We start from the raw sequence: 16674 nt of genomic DNA on the forward strand, positions 1-16674 counted from the left end.
TGGAGATAAGACCAATGCAGATTTTATTTGGTATAAAATAAAGATACACACACATACCAAAACCACTTTTACTGAGCACGTGCTATCCATTTTATACAAACATTAATATATTTGGCCAAATCAGAATAGAAAGCAGAGGTAAAAATAAAAACACAGGGGACATCCTCTACAAAGAGGTCATTTCCCCTACTCAAACTGGAGTTCCTGTCCCAAAACACTGAAGTGACAAATTATTTCAAAGAAATATCTTTGAGAATATTTGAACACAGGCAAAAGACCACCACATCCTAAATTAAAAAGAATATGCAACTGCTTTGACTGAAATTCCAAAAGACTTAAACCTTATGCCCATGACAAAAAGCTTCAGTCTATATACAGTTGAAGTTTGGCGAAGTTAGACCTTCAGGGCAACAAGTTTGGAAGTTCCAGAGAAGGGCTGGCTTCCCACTTAACAGAACAAGAAATGGCACTGCAGGTGCCCCAGGTTAGCAGCAGAGCTGAACATCTCAGTGCTGGAAGCAAGAATTTCACAGTACTCAATACCCAGACTGCAAGTGCTGTAACATTCACCAGCTTGCAGCCTGTTGTTCAGAGCTGAGGCTGCCAGATCTACGCCTCACCAACAAACAAAGGCCCCTCAATCACTGAAATCCATCACCTCAATGCGTTTGCATCCAGCTTTCATCTCTTTGAAACACAGCCAAGGGGACAGTCTGGACCTGGCCCCTCATTCCTCATTCACACACACACACTGCCAGAGGCGTGTTGAAAACTGCTAGTGCAAGGCCTGACAAAACATATTTCTCCCATGTCATCCTCCATGGTGGTAGGTGTCACATTAGGTGTCACATTAGGAAAGACAAAACATCTCAGGTAGTCCCAGTGCTGCAGGGATTGCATGGTGACTCTCAAAAATGACAGGCACCACCAGAGAGTCTCAGTGACAGCTCTCTGTGCTGAAGAAAGGAACCGAACATGCTGTTGGGCTTGTTGGCTCTCGGGGTTTAATTCAGCGCTTTGTGTTACCATAACAAACCCAAAACTCTGCAGCATTGTTATCACTGAGCTTTATTGAAAATGGTGATACTGAGAACTTAATGCAGAAACTCAGGGCTTTTCTTGACGCCCAGACTGATGGGGGAGGAGGGGGCTAAAATGACTCATGCAATACTGAAGTTGTTAAATAAGTAACTCCACTTTTGTTAGATACTGCAACTGATATCAAACTATTTCTACTGTATCTGCAGTATGCAAGTACATACTGTGGATATCTACAAGGACTCCATACCCTAAGGAGTAGAAATAAGGCAGGGCCCAAGTATTTCTTGGCCCTGGACTTTCATAATTTCCCACAAGCAATGATGGCATGGAAGTATCCCAGCCTTTTACGAATAACTACAGTACTCAATTTTCTACCTCCCTTAACTTGGATGTGTGACAACCAGAAGTTAAGTAAAAACAGACAACAGAGTTGTCTTGTGAGCATTTGTCAGTTCTGTACCCATTTCCCACTATGACTTTTTAATAAATTAGTTGTTAATTCATTGTATGTGATGTAGCACAAGTAGGTAATTTTCACCAATCTCAGTCTGAAATACTAATACTTTATAGCTGAGTCCTGCACTGTGATTCTAAGCCTTTCAAGTTCAGGTTGGATATAAAAATGTGTTTACTGTTCTCTTGCTCATCATGCTCTCATGCTCTGCCCTAAATGAGCAGTTCAATTTTCTACACCATCTAGTAGAACTGTGACTTCACCTCAAACTGCCCAAGTCATAAATGTCCAGCTGCTCTCAAAATGCAGTCTAACTATGGGTGTCCTGCTTTCAGCAAGTTCTGGTTGGTTCCAAAGGTCTCTGCCACTGAAACTCCATGCTGGTTGTCCTAATCAGGCCTGTTTCTTCCTTTTCAGATAAATACCAACACTGACATTTGACAGTACATTTGCTTTTTCTTCAAGGCCTGAGTTTTAAGACCAAGTATATGCTGTAAGCACCCTGAATGATGCTGTCCAATGCCACCAAAACACCATGAAGAGAAAAATGGGATGCATTTGTTGGTGAGCCTTAGCTGTCCTCCTTGGCCAGAGGAATTTTAGAAAACCTTCCAGTGACTGAAGCACACATGTCACACCACCAGGCACCAAGCAACTGTCATCCACACACTGCTCTAAGATGTCTCTCTGGCCTGCTTGCTCCTTTCTCAGCTTTAGATATTCCCTATGGATTTTTAGATGAGTTTTCTGATGAATTCAGGTGCACAGAATACAAACCAAAAATTGCACTTGCTATATTTTGTACAGTTTGCCCAATGGAGCCTTTTTCACACTATACAAAAATTTAAAAATTAAAATAATCACTCACAGAGAGCAACCAGGCTAATGAACAGCTTGTGCTGACAGAAATAATTATTGATACAGAAAATGCATCCATCACAGAATATCCTGAGTTGAAAGAGACCCACAGGATCAGAAATTTCTATTCCAGGCCCTGCAAAGGACAACCCCAATAGTCACATAATGTGCCTGGAGCATAGTCCAAAAATTTACTGAGCTCTGTCAGGGTTGGTGCTGTCACCACTGCCCTGGGGAGCTGTTCCAGTGCCCAAACACCCCCTGGGTAAAGAACATTTTCCTAATACCCAACCTAAACCTCCCCTGACACAATGTCAGGCCATTCCCTGCATCCTGTCACTGATCACCAGAGAGAAGAGATCAGTGCCTGCCCCTCATGAGGCAGCTGTAACTGCAGTGAGGTCTCCTCTCAGTCTCCTCCAGGCTGAACAGACCCAGTGACCTCAATGTTCCTCACACGGCTTCCCCTCAAGGCCCTTCACCACCTCTGCAGCTCAAACATGGAAACAGTTTCAGAAAATACCAAATAATTTCCAGGAAGTGGATTTCCTCCCAGCTATAAGAATCAAGCTGAGCTAGATGATAACACTTCTTCGCTCATCATGATGAACCATTTTAAGTGAAATTAAGTGTGAATTTTGAAAGACTTACTTATCTACCACCGAAAAGAGCATGATGAGATTCTCTGCCAAGGTGAGGAGAATGCTTAACTGTTGCATCACACAATTCTGTGACTGCAACTTGCTAAGAACAAATCAGCAGGATATACTGGATTTTAATCTCCCATCCAATTTAAGAAAATAAGTACCATATCATCTTTTGGTATGCACAAAAATCTTACTTTCCAAACCAGTACAAGCCAGGCTAGGTATAGTCTCAGAAAAGCCTTCCAAAATAGGCTACCTGACACAGGTTATCAAGGCATTGTACAGGTACTAGCTATACAAATACCATCATTAAATGCCACTGGAACACTCAGAGACAAATTCTGGTGTCATAGGCACAGTGAGAGAATGCAGAAACATCCCTTAGATAATACAGAAGTTTTTCCAGCACAAAACATGACCCTGTAATTCTTACTTCAAGCAGAAGCCCAAGGTTGCAAAACTGAATGAAGTACGCTACAGAGAAACGGATATATTTGTTCAAAAATATTATTTTGACTACATTTTCCTGTCAGATAATGAAAGAAACCGGCTTCTTATGCCAACATACTCTCAGATGGGAAGATCAAGGGGAAAAAGAGCCAAAATAAATGAAGGTTCATCCTAACTTAGTGACATGCTGTACAGCATAACACTCAGAGCACAAAAATGTACAGTGCAATTCAAACACCTCCTCCATGATAACATAACATCTTTGAACTGCCTTTATTTTCAGCACTTTATCTAAACACTGCTTTCTTCCTGATCCTGGATTATCCTCAATTTGAAACTCATATTCTGGGTTTGTAGTTGAGGACTGCATGTAAACATCCCTATAATCCTGTACACTCTCATGGAGCCATTTAAAGACTACCAGACTGTAACAGATTCAAAAGCAGTCTCTATGAAATTATGAAACTGCATCCCTAAATTACAACTGAACCTTCTATCCCCACATCAAGAAATTATTAAATAAAGTTACTTGCAGATACACACACACCCTTTTCTCACAGAAGTTGTAGGATATCTGCAGGAACATGTAATTTTAAAATCCAAAATAAAACTTCAGGGTTTTTTTGTTTGTTTGTTTGCTTTTTTAATGTATGATTTTATTTGGGAACTTCATGATTAATTGGTCTTAGCCTCTTAGGAAACACTTGTTTTTGTCCAGGAGTTGCCAGCTGAGAGGATGTTATTGTTTGGAAGGATGTGATCAGGAGGACCCTGTGCACGGCACAATGTGTCAGCGCGGAAGCAAGGGAAGAAAAGTGATTCTCTCATCTGAGAGAGAAAACAAAACGGAAATATTTGTCAAGCATTTGCCTTCCAGTTTCATTCACCCCTACACGTGTTCCAAAGAAACATGTCAGTCACCTGTGTCTCACATGAGTATCACCAAACTATATCAATGTATGTATATTTTAAAAAATCCTACATTCAAAACAGTTACAGATTTCTTTAGAAAAGCAAAGATTTCTGCCACAGACATCCTCAAAACACATAAGCAGGCAAATGCTTACCCTCCCTGCACTGCTTACCCTGCTGCTCAGAACGAGGGGCAGAGCTGGCCACGGTTCCCCTCCCCTACAGCACCAGCACTGAGCAGGGGCAGAGCCCATCCCTGCAGAGCAGGTTTGGGGCAGGAGAGCTGAGTCCTGCCCTGCAGCAGGCACCCTCCTCCTGCCGTCCAGGCCCCCCTGACCCCTGCAGCGACTTCACAGAAGCCTCTTGTTTCAGTAGCAGCAGGACAGAGGCCAGTGTGATCCAGAAGGGCAATGCTCCCACAGGAGCACCTTCCAGGCCCTCTAGTTCCTTGCTGAGAGTCTTCACCTGGGGGACTTTTAAATTTTCATGCAGTTTGTTTGTAGCATACCTGTTCTTTGTACACGATCACAATTTCAAGCTAAAAGGCTCCAAGAGTGATGCCGTACTCGGAGGACACCCCTTACCAAACCCTGCTCGTAAATGTAACATCCCCCGCCCTCTCCAGAAGGGAAACAGCCACAATGAAGCCACGGCGGCACGGGGGCCCGCACCCTGCAGCGCTGCCCGTACCCGAGGCGAGGCAGGTGTCCCTCAGCCGGGGCTGCCCTCAGGGAGCTCCCCGCCTGCCATGCCAGCGGTGACCCCCGCGCTCAGCTCTGCCCGACGGCGCCCGTCAGTCCGTCCGTCCGTCCGCCCTCGGGCCCGTCCGGGGCGTGCCGCTCGGGCGCTACCGGGCATCGCCGGCGCTGAGGGGGTACGCGAGGATGCTCATGGCCTCCCCGCACGCCGCCTCCACCTGCCGCACCTGCTGGCGGCTGAGGCGCTCCCGCCAGGCGTGCACGGCCTCCCGCGCGTCGCGGGCGGAGATGAGGAAGGGCCGGTCGGAGGAATAGGCGGCGCCGCGGGTCATGTTGACCACGAAGTCCTCCAGGGCCGGCGGCACGGACAGCCCGGCGAAGCGCAGCAGGCGGCGCAGCTCGGCGCGGGGCTCCCGCACCAGGTCCTCGTAGCGGAGCTGCGTGTAGCGGCGGCGGAGCCAGTCCGGGGCGCGCCGGGCCAGCAGGAGATCGCGGAGCCACGACTGGCAGATCACCTCCAGCGCGCCGCCGAGGAAGAACTCGGCGCGGTGCTGCGGCTGCGGCGGCCGCCCTCCGCCCAGCAGCCCGGGCGGCAGGAGGAGATGCTGCTGCTGGTGGCGGGCCGGGCCCCGCGGCTCGGCGCGGTGGCGGCTGCGCAGCACCTGGACGCTCTCCCGCAGCAGCGCCTGCCGCGCCTTCAGGCGGGAGTTGTGGACGGCGCGGGGGTCGCGGAAGAGCTGCACCACCCGCAGGTTGAGGCCGGGCTCCCGCAGCAGCGGCAGCAGCGCGCCCAGCTCCAGCAGCCGCACGTCCTTGATGACCACCACCGGGTACTTGCGGCACTCGGCCTCCAGCTCCCGCAGCGCCCGCGGCGGACACGTCTCCTCGCAGGTGGCGCCGTCGACGAGGCCGATCTCCCCGCGGGGCCGCGGGGCGGCGGGGCAGAGCGGCGGCGAGCAGATCACCTTGTTGGTCCGCCAGCCGAAGATGCTGGCCGTAGTGAGGTTGTCGGCGGCGGGCGGGGCGGGGGCCAGCGGGTCGCGGGGGCCGGACGGGGCGGTGTAGAGGCGCAGGACGGAGAAGTCGCATCGGAAGAGGGCGCGCAGCATGTCGCGGAGGGCTCCCTGCAGGCTCAGCGCGTCCCCCGGGTAGAGCGCCTGCCAAAGGTGCCACATGGGCTCGTACAGGTAGAAGACGTCGGGGTGCTGGTTGAAGAGCTCCCCGAGGAAAGAGGAGCCCGTTCGCCAGGTAGCGTGCAGGTAGATGTGCCGCTTCCCCGCCGTCCCCGCGCTGCCGTTACCCGCCGCCCCGGCCGTGCCCGCCTCATCCTCCTCCTCTTCCTCGTCCAGCGGCGGCCGCTGCTCCCAGCCCCACTCACTCAGCGCCTCCTCCAGGCTCGGGCAGCGCCGCAGCAGCGGCTCCTCGTCCGTTCGCCCGCGCCTGGCCCCGTAGTCCAGCGCGTAGGGCACCAACAGGAGCAGCAGCAGCGTGTACAGCACCAGCACCGCGGCGAAGCGGCGATGTTCGCCTCGCCACCGTCGCCGGCCCTTCATCGCTGGGGCTGGCTCGGACCCCGGCTCCGCCGACCCTCTGTGTGCCGGAGGGCGGCTCTTTGCGGAGAAGCAAAGTTAGCGGCGGCGGCGGGGATGTGGGCGGCGGGCGGTGCTCCCCGCCGGGGATCACGCCCACGGGCACTCCGGGCCGCTGGCCGCGCTCTGGGCCGCCTCCTCCCTCGCGTCCTGCTCCTCCTCGCAGCGCGACGCGGAAGCGCCCGCACCTGCCCCCGCTGCGCCTGAGGAGCCACTGCCGCCGGCGGGGCGCGGGCTGCCGCCGCCGCTGCTGCTGCTCCCGGTGCCGCTGCGCCCGGCTCCGGGCCGCCCCTCGCCCGGCCTCCCTCCCTCCTTCCCTCCCTCCCCCGGGCAGGGCCGGAGGGGCGGGCTCGGCACGGCGGGACTCACCCCCGCCCGGGAAGGGGCGCACCGAAAAGGAGGTGTGCTAGCCAGGACAACCGAGCGGCCGAGGGTGTCCCGAGGAGGAGTGGCTGGTCCTGCTATTCACCAGAGCTCCGGAGAAAGAACGAGCAAGACGCTACAGTAAGGAGAAGAGGTGCAAATGTATTTTTAGGGTAGACGACAGCTATTAAAATCTGCAGTGAGTTTCAGAAATGCTGCAGTTCTGCGCTGTAGAGAGCTGCGGGGTTTCTCAGCCACACTTTTGTCTACGTGTGTGTGCTGATGGGATGCGGACATCTCGATCATGACTCATTGCTCCAGTTTTTACACCTATGAGTTCCATAGCTGTCTGAGCAGGTCACCCTTTGCAGCTGGAAGGAAGAAATGAGACTCCACAGAGGGACATTCAGCCTATTGTGGATGTCTTCCTGATAGTCCTCTTTATTAACTACAGTAGGAGCATAAAGTTACCAGTTCCAATGTAGACTTCTAGTTTTTTGTAATCTAAGATTATTTGTAATCTCCTGGGAAATGGAAAGTCAATAAGATGGTGACTTCAGGTGTGTAAATTAAAAGATACAGTCTCAGAATTTCCAGCCCAGCCCCTGCCTGACCTTGAAAGATACTCACCTAAGGAGATAGACCATGATCCCGTGTTCCTGGTCCAAGCATCCAGCTGTCAGGAGAGTGAGGTCCCTGTCCTGCTGATGGTGTAGTGGGAGCTGCAGACAGTCCTGACCATTAGGCAATAGGTGGCATCCTCTGTAAAACACTACTAATATGTAAGTATGGTGTGCAGGGCGAAATTCAGAGAGGATAACACAATTCTTGCCCTTGGTGTATGATGCTTTGACTCCCAGAAGAGTCTTTGTGGTATTTAAGCACCTGTGTTTAGACACATGACACCACATGCAACAGAGAACAGAAACAACCCATTAGTTTCATGGGTTCTAAAAATGCTCCATCCATACAGATATACAGATACACAGCCTGAAGATGCTGGACATAGTTTGAATGTCCAGTTATTAAATAATAATCTAATTTTGAATTTCTCAGGCAAAGCACAAGCATCACAAATCAAGGTGAGAGAGAAAAAGCATGCTTCTCTTCTGTCCAGCTGGTGAGCCAGTTGTCTGCCTGCTAATGCTTTACTTACCCCATGTTAATAAGTGTTAAAGACTGGGCTTCCTGCCCTTTATAGCGTGCTGAGTGAGTAGATGGTGCCAAACAAGATTTGTGAGCTCCTTAGCAGAATGTCGAAATTATAGCATTGGAAAGGAAATTCTGCCACGACATACATTTCACTGCTTATGTCTTTAAACACCAAGATACACCAGTATCCCACAATTAGCAGTGTAAGTTTCACCTCTGACTCAATAATACCAGGATTTCATCCAGACTCTCAAACAGCTAAAGGAGGACAACAGAATAAAAACACACTTGCCAAAATCAGGTTGCAGTCTTGCAAAAAAAATCTCTTCCCCATCCAAAAACCATTTATACTTAGTATTTTGAGAATCTTCAGTGTAGCTGACTTGTGTGGCATCATGCAAAATAGTAATTTAGATAGATTTACCAAGATGGGATCCTGAGAAGTGCCAATGAGAATGGATGACTCTGAGATGCTGGGATTTCCCCTTTGTAAGACAAAATACTGGGTTGGCAGTAGCATGAGCACCAGTGATGGCCAATGAGCCATGCTGCAGGACATGTTACTTTAAACTCATTTTGTGTGAGTTTCTGTGACACATACTTAAGCCTAAGAACTAAAATCAAAGTCTTAAACCTGCTTAACTGGAGTGAAGCTATCTTGTAAAGAATCAAACATCTCACAGAGTAAGACAACCCATCAGAAAAATGCAAAACCATAGAAATAAAACTATGTACATCTTACGCTGATTTTTTTCAGAGAGTGGAGCTACAAACTTCTGTGGCAATTGTTCTAGAAAAAATGAAAGATGCAAATAGCTTTATCACAAGTTACATATTTAGTAAAGATAAAACCACAGTTGTTAAAAGATTATCAGATCAAAAAAGAATGACAGTAAATGTTTTGTTCTGCACCTTCACAACGGGTTCCTCTGCTGCAAGAGGATTAGGCTGTAAGTGTTTACTTCAGTTGTTTTGGTTTAAAGCTGTTTGTGGAACAGGGAGATTCCAGCAAAGCCAGTATTTATTTTGTCACCCAGCAGGTGTCTGAGCTAGACTTGTAACCGTTGAGCTCCAGCCTTCCTGAAGAAAGTGCCTGCTTCTCAAGAAGTACCTAATTTGAGCATTAGAGAGTGGACTGCTGCTCTGCATAGAGTGGGAAGAGGTCAGCTTTCTCTTTTCTCCATTTTCAGTTCCATACTGCATTGTCTCTTCAGCACAGACAAGAGAGATGATTTTTCACTATTTAGGCTTTTTCTATAAACCATGAAGACACCATTTAAATATACAAATGATCTGCATCTCCTTCTAAGATCAGGAGAATTCTGCACCCAAGGGAGACAGCCAGGTTCTTCTTCACTGATCTGTGAAGCAGTCTGCCCATTTGACATCTAGCTCTTGCCATTTTTTGGTGATAATTCTATGCTTAATATTATTTTGTAAAGAGTGAGGGAAAGAATATGGGCATAACATGTTCGGCATACTTTAGTATTGCAGTATTTCCTTTCTAGTTTCCAAGCTTGTCACTGTAAGTACTGGCTGTTTTTAATATAACATAACATTGGCTTCCTGTGTATTATCTTTCTAACTTAATTTTTGCTCTTCTGTCTCCCACGGTGCTTCTACTGTCAAGAGAGACAGTAAATGCTGGAATGCAGCATTTCAGCCTCAATAATTTTTATCTTCTCAGCAGAGGCTTCAAAATAGAAATAGTTGCCTCTATATCTTGCAATCTTTCAGCTCTCCCATGCTCTTGTCATTTTCACAGAGTACTTTGTGAGTAAAAATAGCTTGATTTGCTGATAAAATTAAACATGCTTTGCACACGGAGCACCGCCCTCAAACATCCTGACTGTTAATGAGCTCTCTGCTTGCACATGTTGTCACTCACAGGCTTCAGCCAAGAGGAAGTCCGTGGTTAGTAGCAGCTTAAAAACCTTCCAGAAGCCAACAAGCTAGGACAAATGTCCTTATTTTGGAAGTTCCTTTGTCATCAGATGTTCCAACATGTGCAATACCACATGTTTCGCATATGGGACTAGACCTAGTAGCTCACATTTTAGAAAGGGCATGTTGAGAATAATGGGAAGGACAAGCTGGTCCAGGTGAGATGGCTGGTGCAGAAGGGACTTTTTTCAGTATAGTTTTCCCCAAAAGTGGAACAGAGATTGAGGACCTGAAAAAGGTCAAAAATGTCACGGAAATTCTGAGAGACTCAATGGAAATTTAGAGGATCTGAAGAAAGCGGAAAGTAAGAGAAAAGCAGAGTAGACTTCTAATCTGGGGCTGGTAAGCAGTTGGGTGGAAGTGGCTTCAAACACAAAGCCACGTTTAGAAGGTAGCTTTCTGCATGTACACCTGATGTGACTGTTGAGCATCTGCAAGGAAGACAAGGAAATGATGCAGGAAAGTGTAGCATTCTAAACCACCTCGGTCTTGTGTACCGATCATTACACTGGCACAAGTCCAAACTCTGAGTTTCTCTGTGGGCTGATTTGAGAGAAGTAGGTGTACAGTTACTGGTCACAGCTAGCACAGCTTTGTGAGAGGAAAGTCCTGCTTATCAAACCTGATTTCCTTTTATGATTTCTTTTTATGACAAGGTAACCCACCCAGGTGATCAAGGATTTGGATTTCAGTAAAGCTTTCAATACTGTTTCTCACAGTATCCTTCTGGACAAAATGTCCAGCACACAGCTGGATAAACACATGGGTGAGGAACTGGCTTACAGGTCAGGCATTACAGTGAACACAGACATCAGACTGGTGACCTGTCACTTGTGGGGCTCTGCAGGGCTTTATCATAGGTCTTGTGCTCTTCCACATCTTCATAAAGGTCTTGCATGCAGGACTGGAAGGGACACTAAGCAGATTTACAGACAATACAAAACTGGAAGGAGCTGTTGCCTCCCTCCAAGGCTGGAAGGCCCTGCAGAGAGACATCCAACAAATCAGGGGGCTGGGCAATCACCAACACTATGAAGTTCAACAAGACAGTCCTGGATCTGCACCTGGAATGGGGCAGAATGTATGGACAGATTGGGGAATGGGATGCTGGAAAGCAGCACCATGGAAAGGGACATGGGGGTCCTCATCAAGTTGAACATGAGTCACCAGTGTACCCCTCAGACTGAGGGAAGAGGGCAGTTGAGTTTGGGGACCAACAGCATGTGTGGAGTGAGAAGGGAGAGGATGCATTGCTCCTGCCTCCCAAATTTCTCCAGTTATTCCTAAGAACTGGTGAAGTTGTAAAGTTAGGCCTGCTGCTGCTCTCTGCTTCCTGACATTGGGGCTGGGTACAGGGAGTGAGCTGAGAAGGGGTTCAGATGAAGCCAAATTCAGCACTGCAGCCTGTGTTTGGGCTAAGGGATGCTTGGTAGCCCAGTGCAGCATCACTGAACCAGCTGCAGCAGCCTGATGTCTACCTACCTAGGAGAGCTCTTCTATGCCCAAGAGAAGCACAGCCATTTTGTTTCTGCTTTTGATTTATTTAAAAATTAAAATATAACAAATATACTACACTGTAAATGTCAAAGTAGAGATTGTCTGTGGCTTTCCAAGAATGTGAAATCTGAGTATTGAAATGGCAAAAAACAAAAAAAAAAAAAAAAAAAGGAAGCAGGAAGGTTTGGGGTTTTTAAATTTAAAACATGGTTATATCATCAGTGATCTTGTGAGTTCCTCTGACTTCCTCTAAGAAAGAAGCTAATGCCATCATTGAAGATGATAGAAAATGCTACTAGGAAATGTAACAAGAAAATGCAGGAGGTGGAAGGCAGAGCAAAGTAAGCTTATGTATTTGTTGAGGTTCAAGAAGAAACTCAGAAGCAAGTCTGTTAGTATTTATAAGAGTGTAAATTCAGACAAATCAGCAACAATGAAAGAAAAAACCATCTATTCTGTAATCCAACTCAGTGCTAATGTAACTTGAGTTTTCCTAAATTCTGCCAAGGATGACTGTAATCTGAATACTTTAAACCTCTCCCCTGCAGAGTGGGCTCTGTTGTCCCATTAGCAGAAAGGCACTTCTCTCACAGCCCAGAAACACTTACACCACACCAGTAGCCAGCACCTCCATCACACTGCCTGGCCATTAGCAGTAGCTGCCACAGTAAAATTATTCCTGTGGGTAATGTGTTTGGGGTTTCACAGCTTTGAGTACTAGAACAACCTCTATACTAAAATGTGTGGGAAATAATAGTTTTTAATGGCAAAAACTGTGACTCTTTCTCTGTTTTCTCTCATTGTCACAGGCTTACTATTAGTGAATTGGAGATGCTGATTAACAGCAAGCTTTCGACACTCAACAAGTTAAGCCATTGTGTTGGCATAATTAGGGAACTGATTCTTTCACAGTTCACTCAAGCGAAGAAAAGAACTAGAAAATTTAAGACCTATTTTTAAAGGGAGATTTTTCCCCCCAAAGTAACCGCTCTGATAGCTATTGTAACAAAATACTTGCAATTCTCCTGCACTTCCTAAGACAACACTTTCATGCACAGAATATAGTTTTTGGACTGAGCATCTATCTGCCTTTTTATTCACTTCAGTCATATGTGCAAATCTGTACTGACATATGCAAATGAAAATGCTGAGTGCTCAATCACTGCACCTACTTTATAAATATGTCCCACCAAGTTTTCTAAATATAATTTTGCAAATTCAGAATTTCAGAATAATTTCTGCAAATTATTCCCAAGAGATATTACTGTGACTATATGGAAGAAAGACAAATGCCAGAATGAATAATTCACTTGAAACTTAATCTTGTATATGCTTGTGCCAGATTATTTAACTTTCATGAGGAAAATGTTAGTAGGCAAAAAGATATTGATTCTGAGAAATTCCTGGGTTCCTGGAACCTCTGGGAACCAGTTTAACTCCCTGCCTGTCATTACTGGTTATTAATGAGGAAGGCTTCTCTGGGCTTGTTATGCTGTTAATTGGGGGTGTTCAAGTGGAATGGTAGTCAGCAGTCCACAATTTATTTTTCCAGCTGTCTAATGAGTGCAGCAGATTTGAAAATTGGTGTTAGTCTCTTGCTTTGGGCCCTCACTACAAGCTTTACAAAATTTGTCCAAAGCAATCATAGCACAACTAGGCACCTGCAGCACATAATTTATTTAGTGAGACGTCCCTATGTCTGTATGCTGTAAACAGTGGATGAAAACCATTTTGGTTTTACTGTAAACTTCTGTAAACAAAGAACTTGTACACTGCTTTCTATAAAGAGATGTTTTCTCTGGGCAGTTTTTGGTATGCAAATGTTGATCGTCAGGCTTTGTTACTTTAGCTACATAGACAATTTAATGCAGTTTTAGGTTTTATATGACTGTGAAAATTGCCTCACGAAATTTACTAAAGCTTTAGCACAGAAATCATCTGCTCTTCAGTAGCTTCACTCTAATTATACTAGTAGAAAAAAGAAGAGAAAACACACAAGCCTAGCTCATGAAACAAGTGGGTTAACAGGAAAAAAAACACCAGAGTGAAAGGTCATTACAGGATATAGAGGTTGATTTTCTAAGGAGAGATAACTGTTGTTTGAGCTGAACAACAACAAAAAAAGTTACATGCAATTGCTGAGCTGCTGCAAAAATTTATTTCAACCATGCAGCTCAAAGAAAAAATATTCAAATACATCCTGAAAACTTCAAGCTGATCTCAGCACAATACTCCTCAGGTTCTCATAAGAATTGGGCTGACTGTGGAAATGTTCTGGGAAAACCCGACCCTCTGTCCAGGAGGTTTCACACATTATTTATTAGATGCTGGACTTTGCTGTATGCAGAAGAGCATGTAGGCATTGCTGGTGTCAAACCAGGCTGCTCCAGCTTCCTGGCCATGAGGAATGGCCAAGGCTGGAGCATGTATTTGAACTCCCTACACCTCTGCTCTGCTTAAAGGAAAAGTTATTCTAGTTTCTTTTGCTGTATTTCTTGGTGGTGGTGGTTGATTTTTCCTTTGTTCTTCCTTCACTGTCTTCTTACCTATAGGGTTTTTTTATGTTTATCCTCTCGCTGGATGGTCCTGTCACTCAGCCTCCAAGGAAAAGTATTGATGCATTTGAAGCTGAAGCAGCTGCCCAGGCAGGAGCTACAGAGGACTGTTCATGTTTTTTTGGTACTGTGGCGAAATGCTCCTACTTTACATCTTGTTTTGAGAATAGTCATACTTTGTGGTTTTACTGGGTGGAGATTTTTATTAGTGATTTCTCCTCCAACCTACCACTGGGAAATACCCCTGAAAACACTGCAAGACTACTGGCAAAGCAGGAAGAAAGTTTTACTAAATTTTCTAATATTTTAATTATTTGAAATTGTTGTCACAGCTGCCTCCATCTGAGTTCTGAGGAAGGTAAGTTATCTCAAGCAAGGTAACTCTAATGGGGACCTTACCTGACTGATGGGTAAGGTCAGAAATGGGGTTGAAATGGGATCCTTGACTAAGGGAGGGTGGGGGAACCCCATAGGATATAGCAGGGACAGGGGCTCAGCATTTTGTAACTGACACTTTTCTGCACCTTTGGCTTTCATTTCTGCTGAGAGTCACTTTGCTGACACCCACCTTCATCTGAGCTGAGCTGCTGCTGAAAGGGACCAGGCTTTCCCACTTGTACTCACTCAGAGTTGCTAAAGCACATACTAGTGAGTTATTGTCTGTATATCCCCTTGCAAACATAACACAAACATGGCAGGGTCTGTCTTCTGTCTTGATGCACACACAGCTGTTTTGCAAAGGGGGTGGGATGTCCTCTTGAGTATGGGGACTGAGTAAAATAACTTCACCATGAAGAGTCATGCCTGCTTCCAGACTTAGTCAAAGTAGGGATCTAAACAGTTGCCTTACATTTTAGTTATTTTGGGGTTTTATCTATGTGGTCTTGGTGATAAGCTTCCAAACAGGTTTCACGCAAAGTCAGGGTCTATGGAATGACTTGAAATAGAGGCATTTCTTAGCAGTGGCATGACCTTGTCTCTTGAGTGACTCAGCCATAGCAGACTTTCATCTGCAGAGCACTGAGGACCTTCCCTGAGGCTCTGGTTTAAGTCATCTCCTGAGGCACACCTCCTAAAAACACAGACTTGGTCAGGAGTACCTGGCCCTCATCCAGCTCTTCTGGACCCTGGCATCAGTGACTTACTGATAGTTACTGAGGATATCAGTCAATTTAGCCATGCCTGGTACTTAGAGAAACTCCTCAATGTCAGTTCCTTCATTCTTCATCCATTTTGTTTCTTGCTCCTATAAAACTAGGGTTTTTTTTTTTTCTTTTCAGTATGAACTGCCTTTATTTAAGACTATCTTGGGCTTTGATGCACTACACCTTCACTGTACCATCAAAAGGGTTTTGTAGGGAAGTCTAAATCATCACTTTTCACAGTCATTTGGCTTTACTGACTTGAAGGGTTCAGATGAGCCCTAGGGATTTCTCAGTGCCATCCCTCTTCCTCTGGGGAATACTGACAGTTATTCTGCAAGCAAGCCAAATAGATCTGTTTGCTTAAATGTTTTGTCTGGGATCTAAGATGCTCTGTGTCTATTTACTTTGTTAACTTACCTTTATCCTGTGGGAGTCCTAAAAAATTGAGTTTCTCTTTAAAGGGCTCCTGCAAAAACAATTAAAGTAATTAAAATTTTCTCTGTTTGTGTTAAGAGACCTGTTTTCCTTCCCTCCATGGCCCAAATAAGAGCTTCCTGTGATCTGAGTTCCAGCCAGGCATGTTGTAGGATGGAATTTTACTCTCTCAATGACAATTCCTTCTGTCCAACAACATGCTCTAGTAAAAATTTAATGTCTTTTCTGACTTAATTAGTGATGCTTCCAAATGTCTCCTGATGAAAGTAAAACTGGTGTCAAGACCAACGTTGTGGTTTTGCTGAATGCTGTCTCAATTTCTGCTGCCATTGAATGGGAAGACTGTCAAGAAATTGAAAATAACTTGATGTGCTTAGTAATTATAGTGACAAATCTCAAATTTTCAAAGGATAGAGATTTGTCAGTCATCAGTACCCTCAGCAGTCAGTAGGTAAGTAAGCATCTTCACAGCTGCAAAAATACATAGGTTTTCACTGTAATCCAAAACACCTTGAACAGCATTTATAGGAAATGAAAAGCAGAAAAGAATTGTAAAATTAAAAATATGTTTATCTTTTTCAGTTTGGGAAATAAAAAAACAATCAAAATGAAAGTGCACCTGGCTAATATTTCAATCCCAAGTAATTTCCAAACAAACTGAACTGGTATCTTTCTGTTATAATTTTAAGATGCATAATTTTGAAGTCCGGGAATCAAAAAGGACTCATTTTCTCCGTGTCTCTTTGAACAATATAAGTTTTATAACAAACTAAACCAAATTACTTAAAACCAGAAAGGGTATTTCCTGTCTACACCTCACAGTTCTCCTGCTTTTATTAACTCTGTCTGCTCTTTTCCCTTTCTGTGTCAGCCTGCATCAGTCCAGAAGGAACATCTTTGGAAGGATGTGCTTCTGGATCCAAAGTCTGGATGT

General features: G+C 45.7%; 1 protein-coding gene across 1 annotated transcript; it reads right to left on the reverse strand.

Moving 5' to 3' along the window:
* Positions 1-7132, reverse strand: CHST7 (carbohydrate sulfotransferase 7). The gene has a single exon (XM_059493717.1). The coding sequence runs from the start codon at positions 6611-6613 to the stop codon at positions 5210-5212; it is 1404 nt and encodes a 467-aa protein (XP_059349700.1). The 5' UTR covers positions 6614-7132; the 3' UTR covers positions 1-5209.
* Between the last annotated feature and the right edge of the window lie 9542 nt (positions 7133-16674).

The sequence above is a fragment of the Ammospiza nelsoni genome, chromosome 2 (genome assembly GCF_027579445.1).
Source record: "Ammospiza nelsoni isolate bAmmNel1 chromosome 2, bAmmNel1.pri, whole genome shotgun sequence".
NCBI lineage: Eukaryota > Metazoa > Chordata > Aves > Passeriformes > Passerellidae > Ammospiza > Ammospiza nelsoni.